Source organism: Culex quinquefasciatus, chromosome 2 (assembly GCF_015732765.1).
Source record: "Culex quinquefasciatus strain JHB chromosome 2, VPISU_Cqui_1.0_pri_paternal, whole genome shotgun sequence".
NCBI classification, from domain to species: Eukaryota; Metazoa; Arthropoda; class Insecta; order Diptera; family Culicidae; genus Culex; species Culex quinquefasciatus.
In genome coordinates, this window is record NC_051862.1 from 224,949,303 (window position 1) to 224,960,241 (window position 10,939).

At 39.5% G+C, this 10,939-nt stretch overlaps 4 protein-coding genes across 5 annotated transcripts; 3 read left to right on the forward strand and 1 right to left on the reverse strand.

Moving 5' to 3' along the window:
- Positions 1-1,950: 1,950 nt before the first annotated feature.
- On the forward strand, positions 1,951-4,101 carry LOC6048338 (endoplasmic reticulum lectin 1). 2 transcript variants are annotated; one of them, XM_038254812.1, is made up of 7 exons: positions 1,951-2,205; positions 2,266-2,683; positions 2,748-2,939; positions 3,003-3,082; positions 3,213-3,263; positions 3,374-3,559; positions 3,626-4,101. In XM_038254812.1, exons 1-7 carry the CDS (start codon positions 2,071-2,073, stop codon positions 4,061-4,063), a joined length of 1,500 nt encoding a protein of 499 aa, XP_038110740.1. In that variant the 5' UTR covers positions 1,951-2,070; the 3' UTR covers positions 4,064-4,101. The 2 variants fall into 2 exon arrangements, with proteins under 2 accessions (XP_038110740.1, XP_001865271.2); XM_001865236.2 differs by lacking the exon at positions 3,213-3,263.
- LOC119767122 (intraflagellar transport protein 43 homolog A) lies at positions 4,070-5,933 on the reverse strand. Its single transcript, XM_038254814.1, has 4 exons — positions 5,698-5,933; positions 5,598-5,624; positions 5,422-5,535; positions 4,070-4,328 (listed from the first exon to the last, which is right to left on the reverse strand). Exons 1-4 carry the CDS (start codon positions 5,793-5,795, stop codon positions 4,106-4,108), a joined length of 462 nt encoding a protein of 153 aa, XP_038110742.1. The 5' UTR covers positions 5,796-5,933; the 3' UTR covers positions 4,070-4,105.
- Positions 5,934-5,984: 51 nt separating this feature from the next.
- On the forward strand, positions 5,985-7,632 carry LOC6048334 (zinc finger protein 675). The gene is made up of 6 exons (XM_038254813.1): positions 5,985-6,212; positions 6,270-6,388; positions 6,455-6,818; positions 6,874-7,199; positions 7,264-7,385; positions 7,441-7,632. Exons 1-6 carry the CDS (start codon positions 6,069-6,071, stop codon positions 7,572-7,574), a joined length of 1,209 nt encoding a protein of 402 aa, XP_038110741.1. The 5' UTR covers positions 5,985-6,068; the 3' UTR covers positions 7,575-7,632.
- A 726-nt stretch (positions 7,633-8,358) lies between these two features.
- Positions 8,359-10,939, forward strand: LOC6048335 (ATPase family protein 2 homolog). The gene is made up of 3 exons (XM_001865238.2): positions 8,359-8,805; positions 8,864-9,567; positions 9,628-10,939. Exons 1-3 carry the CDS (start codon positions 8,418-8,420, stop codon positions 10,885-10,887), a joined length of 2,352 nt encoding a protein of 783 aa, XP_001865273.2. The 5' UTR covers positions 8,359-8,417; the 3' UTR covers positions 10,888-10,939.

Genomic DNA, 10,939 nt, shown 5'->3' on the forward strand with positions numbered 1-10,939 from the left:
TTAGTGTTTTGATTTCTTAACTTCAATTCAATTATGACAACATCACATAAACAGTAAAGTTTCGCTTAGGTAGGCCCCAGCTAAAAAAAATAACATTCCGAATACAATAGGTTAAATTTTACGCTCTATTATTAAAAAAAATAAGATCAAGCCTAAAAAAAAATCAATTGCGATCACAAATCGTACGCGACGAAAACCTGCTCTGACCGTTTCCTACCGTTTGCCACTTCCACACCGATCGCTACTGAATACACTCAAACCCCGATGGTTTGACACCAACTGTTTTCAAACGAACGGGGTCACGTTTTAGTTTGACACCCCTTTTACACGGAGTTCACACAACTAAACGTTTGTTTTGAAAGTGTGCGTGAGCGCCGTGTAAAAAGTGACAGTTCGCCACTTTTTAGTTTGACTTTGACCAACCAACGGGGTACAAACTAAAAAAGTGTCAAACGAAAAAGTGACCAACCACCGGGGGTTGAGTCGTGCACTCTCTCTTTGTTCTCGCTCTCGCTCGGGTAATACAGCGAATGGTTCAAAGAGACCGATTGCGTTATGTCGCTCAAAGCTTAGTCGAAATAGTGTGCGATCCGCTTTGTTTTGATCATTTATTAAACTGCTTAAAATAAATGTTATCATAAATGTTATGCAACATTAAAGAAATATTTGAAAGTAATTTCCACCTTGAACCAAGACGCTGGCAGCTAGCAAGTGGTGTTCACTCGCGAATGATTCGCTAGGCGATGAGTGAGGGATTCCTGATCTTTGAACTGAAAATCAGGAACCTTGCTGGAAAGCTGAAAATGGATATCACAGCGTAGCTCATATAAATTGACGACTTCTTCGATTTGTTTGCTGCCTGAAAAAATATTGACCACTTTCACTTTGACCAAAAAGCCATTTTGCATCATTGGTTCTTCTATACAAATCTACATAAATGTTGGCAAAATATGCTATACAAATATTCAAAAATCGGTGCCTTAGATATTTTTTTTGTCTGATCTAGTTGTATACTGACACAATTGTTAGTTTTTTAAGGATTCTTAAAAAAATGTTACAGTCTAAATTTTTTTTTTCTAATTTTTAACATGTAATTAGAATTTCACAAAAAAATTCTGATGTTTAGCTACTGGAAATGTCATCATATGAGTTAAATAAAAACATCATAAATATTGTGTATCGATTTTTGAAAAAAATTTAATTTTTCAAAGACGCCTGAAATTCTGTCAAATAAATTAAAAGCCAACAAGAATTTCTATTTTTCTCTTCATATGGTATCCACCCAAATGTAATTATTTCTATTAAAGTTACATTAATGTCCAGCAAAAATCATGCTCAAGCTTGAAACGGGAATTATATTTTTCAATATCAGAAAATTTCCTATATTTAACATACTTATTTTCGGCTGGTTAAGAAAATAATTTACTTTAATGATTTTGATTATTTTAATTTTTTATACACAACTTTCACAACAACAATTCATAAAATAAACCGGAGCATTTGATACAGTACCTATGTCAATTTTTAAATAACTTTAAAAAATCCCACAGTACATGTTTTTTGTAAAAAATTAAATTTCAGTTTAAATTTATATTTATTTCAGTTTTTAATGTAAAATCAAATTTGCTAAAGAAAATTACATTACAATTTTTTCGATAAAGTGCACCGTTTTCAAGATATAGCCTCTAAATTTAAATTTAACTGAAAATTTTAGTCTTTCGGGTTTTTCAAATAGTGCCCATGATTATCATACCTAAAAATATTTATTTCCGAAAAGTTGAGAAAATTCCTCATAAAATTGCATAACGGACATTGAAGTATACCGCTAGATTTTTTGACATTTCTAGAGTTTCTTTAAAGGTCCTATAAACATCTAGATTTATATTCATCACACTAGGATTTATTCAACCGTACAGTACGAGACTCAACTGTCAGTGACTGACAACGCACACCTCCTCGCTCTGTCAGACAACCAATCGATTTTGTCCACGACCGAGCAGTGAAATGTTGTTTTATAACAATTTGAAGTAAAACTTTGCATTTGTTACAAAATTACTAAGCGACATCACAATGAAATGTGCGTGGCCAGTGGTGCTTCTTCTGGTGGCGACCACCTGGTCGCAGCTCGTTAGTGGTCACGATGCCAAAGGGTTCGACGATACGGTTCTGTTCAATTTGGCCTGGCAGGGAAAAGACGAACTTTTGGTGAGTTTTGAGTTTTAGTTTTTGAGTTTATTTTTGTGATTTCTATCGTGTCACTTGTAGGGCACAAACATTGGAGATGAAGAAATTACCGTGACGACCTCGAACAAGGAAAAGTATCGGTGCACGATTCCCTCGATTGCACCGGTGCTGGATCCTGCCTCGGCATGGCAATACAATGGTCCGAGTCCGCTGGATTTGCTCATGCCCCTGTTCAATCATGCGACCTGTTCGTACCGGATCGAGAGCTACTGGACGTACGAGGTGTGCCACGGTAAATACATCAAACAGTACCACGAAGAACGGCACGAAAAGACTAGCAAGCTGCAGGAATACTACCTCGGCAAGTGGGACAAGCAGAAGACGGCCAACCTGAAGGCCCGATTCGAAAAGGACTCGGACGCATCCGACAAGCTCAAGTACAAGAAGATTGACGGACTCAACTTGCCGTATCTGGAATTGGAAATGGATTCTGGCACGGGTAAGACAATCAACCTGAGCCGCTTTTGTGAACTGTAATTGCAATTCGTTTTCCCATATTACAGTTTGCGACTTGAACGGCGAGCCAAGGATGACCAAAGTGCTGTACGTGTGCTACCTCCACGGCAAGAACGAGGTGTACTCGCTCAAGGAAACCTCGACCTGCAACTACGAGATCATCATTCTGACGCCAATGCTGTGCGCCCACCCAAAGTACAAGGAGCACACCGAGGAGAACAAAATCACGTGCGTGCCGGGTATGTTTTTAGGAATGTTTCAAAGTTGAAATTTGAAGAGTGAAATTTTTATCATTTTTACAGTGGATAATGCCCCCAAAAAGCCCAAAAATCTGCTTATGATGGAGATTGAGAGCATGAAAATCAAGTACCAAAAGTTGACGGTATGAAACGCTTAGCTTTGCTTAACTTTCCGATTCTTGGCTTGTTTTACTATTTAAAAAAATCAGTAGTTTTAGTTTGTAGCTTTGGTTTTCTTGGCTTTATCTAGTTTACTTCCCTCTTTTACTGTAGGATGTGCATAAAAGCATTAAAGAAGCTATTGCTGTTATTAATTTCAACGAGGTTTGTTGTTATTATTTCATGTTTTATATATTTATGTTTGTTGTGTGTGTGTACAGTACTTTTAAATCCCGTATAAAATTTAGTTGTCTGATGTTTATTCCGCTTTCCAGGAAGGTCCTCAGCTGCTGTTTCCGAACGAGCCCATAATCGAAAGCACGCAAAGGAAAGGTTTGGTCGAAAGCGAAATCGGAGACGAGCCAACTACCCCGATGGATTCGCTTACCAAGAAGATCCGCAAATCGCGAGAATTGAAGCCACTGCTGGAATTTTTGGACGGTACTTACTGCTTGACGGGAGTAGGTTTTTATTTTATTTTGAGTTTGTTGGAAAAAAGGTGTTCTAAATCTATTCTCGTTTGCTAGGGTTCCGGTTGGTGGAAGTTTGAGCTTTGCTTTGGAAAGCACGTCCGTCAGTTCCACGAGGACAATTCAATTTTTTTGGGCTACTTCAGCAAGGAGAAACACTTGGAATGGCTCGAGAAGAATCCGTCCAGCAAAAATACGCGCAAAAATGAAAACCAGCTGAGCAACTTCTACGGTGGTGGCGAAGTTTGTGACAAAACAAATCAGCCGAGGCAGGTCGAGGTGAAGCTCAAATGTACGGAAAGTTCGATTAGCTCGAACGCCATCGCGCTGTATTTACTCGAGCCCCGGCCCTGTGAGTACATTCTGAACGTTGAGTCATCTCTGATTTGTGATATTCTGCCGTACGCCGAGGATAACATGCTTCTACCGCAGAGTCTGCAAAAGCTGGAGGAGGACACACTGTACATCATCGATAGAAGTAATCTGAATAACTGAATAAACTTCGTGATAGAAATGTATTTTTAAGTGAATCACAGCTTAGTTTTTGAATTCCACCACGTTTGCCTTCGCTTCGGTGCTTATTTTGATTGACAGTTGGGTGAACAATTGGTCCCATACCCAGGGCTCGTCCGGTTCCTCGATGTCGTCCTCGTTCTCCAAGCATTCCGTCAGCACCGAAATATCGATTTCGTCCAAATTTCCAAGCGTTGATTTACCGTTGGGGAAAATGTCCGAACTTAGCTGCTTGTAAGTTGTTACCCTGGAAAAGTGTTACATTTTTTTATTATTGATACTATTCACACCAGAGTTTAAGAGGCGGAAGCGTTACCACTGGGCTACGTGGTTTGCCACCAAGAAAAAACTTCCCTCCCATATCCCCGCCGGGACTGTATAGGCGTAGCCTTGAAGTACAGTGAGGAAACTTTCATTCTTAGATATTTTGTTCGTACCTGGCAGCAATCAAATTGTAAAAGATAGACCCGTAATGCTATGCTTTCTGATAAGAGTCAGTTTACAAATTTTACTCTGGATCAATGGCTTAACTCTATTCATTTCTCCAATTCTCCGCCAACACACACGAAATCGGAAAAAGTTGGCCCGACCCCTCTTCGATTTGCGTCAAATTTTGTCTTCAGGGTTATTTTTTGTCCCTGATCTGGGTTCTCCCTGAATGCACTCTACATTTTTCGATATCTCGAGACATAGGGGCGTTTTGGGACATTCGACAATAAACGTGTTTTTCAATAATTTGCAGCCTGAATTGGTGATGATATGGAAATTTGGTGTCAAAAGGACTTATATGCAATAATTGGACGCACAATTTGATGGCGTACTCAGAATTCCGAAAAAATACAACAATAGTTTCAAAAAATAGGCATTTTTTTGTTAAAATAATGGCACATGTCATTTTATGGGAATTGTAATGTAGGCTACTTTTCGAATCTGCAATAACCCAGAAGGGTCAATTTTTATTCAGAGCAAAACATTACATTTTTAAGTTTCATTTAAAAAATTGCAGGGTTATTTTATAGAGTGTAACAATATTCTACAAAGTTTTTAGCAGACAATTATAAAAAAATATGTATAAATCCACGTTAGTTGTCAAACTGCTCATCTGCCCTTTTCTCGGTTTGCTGCGAAACTTTAAGTCAACAATCTTTTTTATAAAATATTTTAAATAAATCAACATATTTAACTTAAAAACTCATGAACGATTTCTGTGTCCTCTAACTGAAGTCATAAAATGTTACCAACCCTATAGGGTAAGTCAGGCTTCAGTAAAAAAATCACCAATGGCGTAATTAAAATGATTAACCACACTGATTAACGAAACAATTAACTAAAAAGCTTACGAGGGTAAATTGGGCGATTCGTTGTAAAAGAGGCTTTCCTGTAGTTCATCGGCATCGGGTAGCATCGGGATGTCGGGATCTTCTACGGTGTCCAGGGCGCTCGCGAAACGTTCCCTTGAAAATAATATCAACCAATGAACATTTTTACCCCTCAAAATTCAACATTTAATACGTACATTTCCAGCAGATTGGAGTAATTTTTCCTAGGTGAAAGGTGAAATAAAAATACCGTTATTAGTTTGTCCCATTGAATTCGCCTCAATTTGACCCTCTTACTTGCCCGAACCATTGCTCGAAGTTCGTAGAACTTCATCCATCCAACTATTCACCTGTTTGGTGGGTGTCGTGGCGGAAGTGCCCGGAGATGAGCTCATTTTTCGGAAAGATGTTTCTGCTTGTTATGCTCCAGCATCAAATAGCATAATGTTTACTGTTTACGTTACTGTTGGCAACCAGATTTTATGCGCGCTCGTGCGAAATAAGAATTTTATGCACTTTTATGCTTTACACCACTACCACTGTAACGTTGCTCGGTTGCGTCGCACCTTTCTGTGTGTGTCACGGTTTTGGCTTGTTTACATTTTTTACATGGTCCGTCAGTCGATCGTGAAAATTTGCTACTTTTGTGTACAATTATTTAAAAAAATATGAATTTTATAAACTGTTGTCGGTTGTGTCTTAAGGATTTAGTCGTTGACAGCAACTTCATTGAGGAATTTTTCTCAATTGACGAACTTATATCTGATGGCCGGACGCTTCAACAAGTTGTGACCGAGTGCTTCCAAATTTTGGTAGTGCATACAAAAATGCAATAATATTTATGTTTTTTTTTAATGGAGAAAATTTAGTTTGCAGAAAATGAGACAATTACCAAAGTGTGCGAGCAATGTGCGAAAAATGTGCAGCTGGTTTATCGTATACGGAAAACAATACACGATACAGATGATACAGTTAAAACATATTATAGGTAAGGTTATCATAATTATCTCAAAACCGTTACTCAAACGATAATTCTTTATTATTTTTGCTTCAGTGAAATCGATGACAAAAGTAACATCGAAATATTGGACATCGTAACCGAAGAGTCAATTGTGATGCAAGATGAAAACTCACGTGACACAAATTCGGAGCCAGTTAAGCTGGAAACTAACACTTCTCCAAATCAGCTGATTCTGGAGACTGAACATCACATTGAACCAGCAAAAAAGAACGTTAAAAAAGTAAAAACTAAAATCACAAAACTCGCCAGAAGCAAGCCAACATATACGTGTTACATTTGCACAACTGACTTTGCTACTTTGAACGAGTTGGATTTGCATCTGCCTTCACACATCGGAATTTCCCAGGAATGCCATTTGTGCAATTTAAAAGTGACAACAGTTAGGCACTTGAATAACGTTAGTAAATTACGTTCACTTTTCAACATTATTCAATCATTAAATTCTTTTGCAGCACCTTAAGCGTTTGCACTTCAGGACGGGAAAAAGAATTCCGTGCAAAGAGTGCCAAGACCAGGGCTCGGCTGTTGAATTTTCGTCAAATTTCAAACTAAGAGATCACATCCTTCGCGTGCACAGAGGAATCGTCGGACCTCCGGAGCGTAAATTTATTTGCTCGTATTGCGGGAAAAAATTCAGCCGATCGTCTCATCTAAAATCGCACGAAAATGATGTCCACACGAAGGCTATCGTCTTCAAGTGTAACTATTGCACCAAATTTACAGCAACTTCGCGCTGCTCCTTACTTCGTCACGAAAGAACTCACACCGCCGAAAAGCCGTATGTTTCTCGGGCTAAACTTATGTTGTTGGTGCATATTAAAAAATTAATTTGTCCTTTTTAGATTCAAATGCGACGAATGTGGCGCAGCATTCAACCAATCCAACGCGGTCAAGTTACATAAAACTCTCAAGCATAGTGACGAGCGACCTTACCAGTGTACGTTTTGTGACGCCACATTTAAAGGTAGATTTTTATCAGTTTGATTATTCCTTGTTATACGAATCGCTTAACTTTTTAGGGAAATATGTTTTGAAACGGCACCTTGAACTGCATGAGCAGAAGAATGACGTCCGGAAGAGATCTCCCAGAGGAGTTCGGCAGAAGAGAATCAGGAAGAAGGCTACGGAAGCGGATCCGTCGAGCGAAAACTAATGGCTTAGTTTTTAGCTTAAAGTTATTTTTATCACGAAATAAATATAATGAAGTTATTATAATAATTTAAAATAACATTCATTTATTTATTATCCCAAACTTAAAATTTTCTTCTCACCAACATAGAAAAAAATCATTATTTCCTAAATTAATAATTCTGCAAATTATTAAGTTATTAAATTATTAAATTATAAAATTATTGAATTATTTAAATCATTAAATTATTAAATTTTTAAATTTTTAAATTATCGTTTTATGAAATTATTAAATTATTCATTTATAAAATTATGAAATGATTAAATTATTAAATTATTAAATTATTCATTTATAAAATTATTAAATTATAAAATTATTAAATTTGACATCCTCTATGCACAAAAAAATATCATTGCGGTCTTATTTTTGTACGCTGAGCTCGTATGAGGGATCCCAAAAATGCTTTAAGGTACCCTGGAAAAAAATAATCCGAAATGGCGGAAATAGTAGTGTCCGTAAAAATTTAGTACTAACTGAGAACTTTAATTTGGTAATGTAACACACTATCATCTATTCGAATTTTACAGTTTAGAATAGCTAAACTCGAAATTACAGCAAACTAAACTCAATCTCAACACGATAGAAGGGGTGACAGTTATCAGTTTGCTAAATTTTGATCCAACATTTTTGTTTTCACAAAAAAAAAAACGTTTTCATTTCGTGATTACGACGAGCGAGCATAACTGCGACGTTATGCGCTATCTGTTATCTTCTGTCTGAACTAACAATGCGCGCTGTCAAAGCCGGTTCAAAAACATAAACAACAACACTTGGTAGTTCACGTGCATTCGTCTGTGATTTGGAAACATGCCTCCGAAGTCGGCTAAAAAGGAAAAACCAACCTGGTGGAAATGTGAGCAGTGCAAGAGACATATTCTAACAGCGGAACTGGGCCAGCACCAGGAGGACCAGTGCCAGAACGTCGATAAACTCAGCGGATATCTGACGGCGGAGGTTGAGCTGATCTGCAACAGCGTGGAGTGCCTTAAGCTGTCAACGTTTGAAGATCTTAAAGATGTCGGTGAAGCACAGCTCGATGGGTTGATCTTGATGGGCAGAGGTGCCGTTACGAAGCTCGGTCTAGTCCTGGGAGACTACGTTGAGGTTTCGCTGGTATCTCCCAAGTTCAGCTTCATTCGTAAGGTATGGCCAATGGACGACAAGTTTGGTGCTCGTGTCATCGTGAATCATATCGGTAGGAAGTATTGTACAAGATCGGGAGATTTGAGTCTTAAATACTCACTTATTTTTAGATGAAGTTCAAGGCCAGGACCAGAAATCAGTGTCCATCAAACCGTTCAAGAGCACAATTTCGATTGCTCATGAATTGGAGCTGAACCTTCAGGGTGGAGCTGAAAGCTTAGCGTGGGTCGACAAAAATAAGCTCTGGCTAGCCCAGCTAGTTCGAAAACAATTCACCGGTCGCGTTTTGAACGAACGCAGTCTCTTGACTTTAAGATTGTGTAACAAAGCTATTCAGTTTGACGCAGTCAACATCTCGTTGAAGGATGCGCCCAAGGGAACAATTGAGCAAAGTTTGCAGAACCTAACACTCGGCGACAGCAAATATTACCAATTTAATCGAGATTCAACCGTGACCATTGTGACCACTGGATCGTCCCAGGAAACGCAGTCGGTGTCGTATTGCTTGGATCGCATTGGTGGCCTTGAGACTGTGATTGGCGAACTGAAAGAAATCACCAAACTCGCGCTGGGCATATCGAAACCTACATCGACGACCCACAGCGATGTGCCCATCAGTCGTGGCGTTCTGGTTTACGGTGTTTCCGGAACGGGTAAAACACTTCTCGTCAACTCGTTAGCCGCACACTTCAAGTGCAAAACCGTTCGAATAAATTGCTCGGAGGTTTTCAGCAAATTCTACGGCGAATCAGAAGGCAACGTATCAAAGTTGTTTAACAAAGCTTTGCAGAATTATCCCAGTCCAACCATCATCGTAAGCTGGAGAAATGAAACCTATCTCAATCTGTTATTAATTTTCTATTGCACCTTTTAGATCGTCGAAGAAATGCACAACATCTGTCCGAAAGCCGAAGCGTCAGATATCGTCAAACGGTTATCGAACTTCTTTGTGAATTTACTAGACAACCTGAACAGCTCAGTGCGAGGATCACGCACAGTGTTGATTGGAACCACGGATAATCCCGACTCGTTGAATCCAGCTGTGCGAAGAAGTGGTCGATTGGATTATGAGTTTGAAATTCCCATCCCGGATGCCGATGCCCGCGAGCAAATCCTGTTGAAATCTTTAACTCTTCAGAAACACGCCCTTCATCCGGATGAAATCAAAAGCATTGCCAAAGTGTCGCACGGTTATGTTGGGGCGGATTTAGTCAGTCTGGTGGGACGGGCAAGTCATGAAGCCAAAGCTACGATAACCTACGCTAGCATGGCTTCGGCTCTGCAACATGTCAAGGCTAGTGCTATGCGAGAAATCATGATCGAAAATCCAAACGTTCACTGGGCTGATATCGGTGGGCAGGACGATCTTAAGCTTAAGCTCCGTCAAATCATCGAGTGGCCAATACATCGGCCGGAAATCTTCACCCGATTGGGAATCTCTCCTCCAAGGGGACTGCTAATGTTTGGCCCACCTGGATGCAGCAAAACGATGATAGCAAAGGCGATTGCAACCGAAAGCAAGGTAAACTTTTTATCAATCAAAGGTTCAGAGCTTTTCTCGATGTGGGTCGGCGAATCGGAACGTGCCGTCAGGGAACTGTTTCGAAAGGCACGCCAGGTGGCGCCATCGATCATCTTCTTTGATGAAATCGATGCGATCGGTGGTGAACGTTCTGCCGAGTCCGGCAGCTCGGTTAGGGAAAGAGTGTTAGCACAGATATTAACCGAAATCGATGGAGTTAGTGCACTCAAGAATGTCAAAATTATCGCCGCAACTAACCGACCAGATCTGATCGATAAAGCATTGATGAGGCCAGGACGATTAGATCGTATCATATACGTGCGGTTACCAGACTTCGCCACCAGGAAGGAAATATTCCGGATAAAGTTGTCCAAAATACCGATTTCCGCTGATGTTCAACAGGATGATCTCGTGGCTCGAACAGAAGGCTACTCGGGGTCGGAAATTGAAGCCATTTGCCAGGAAGCCGCATTAAAAGCACTCGAAGAATCATTTGATACGCTGGAAATTCCACAAAAGTTCTTCGATCACGCCCTGAACGTTGTCAAACCACGAACCAGCGAAGATTTATTAATGCTTTACGAGAACTACCTGAAGCAACAAGAACAGTGATTGATGGTTATTTGATACTGTAAGATAACAAATAAATGTTTTTAAAAAGTTA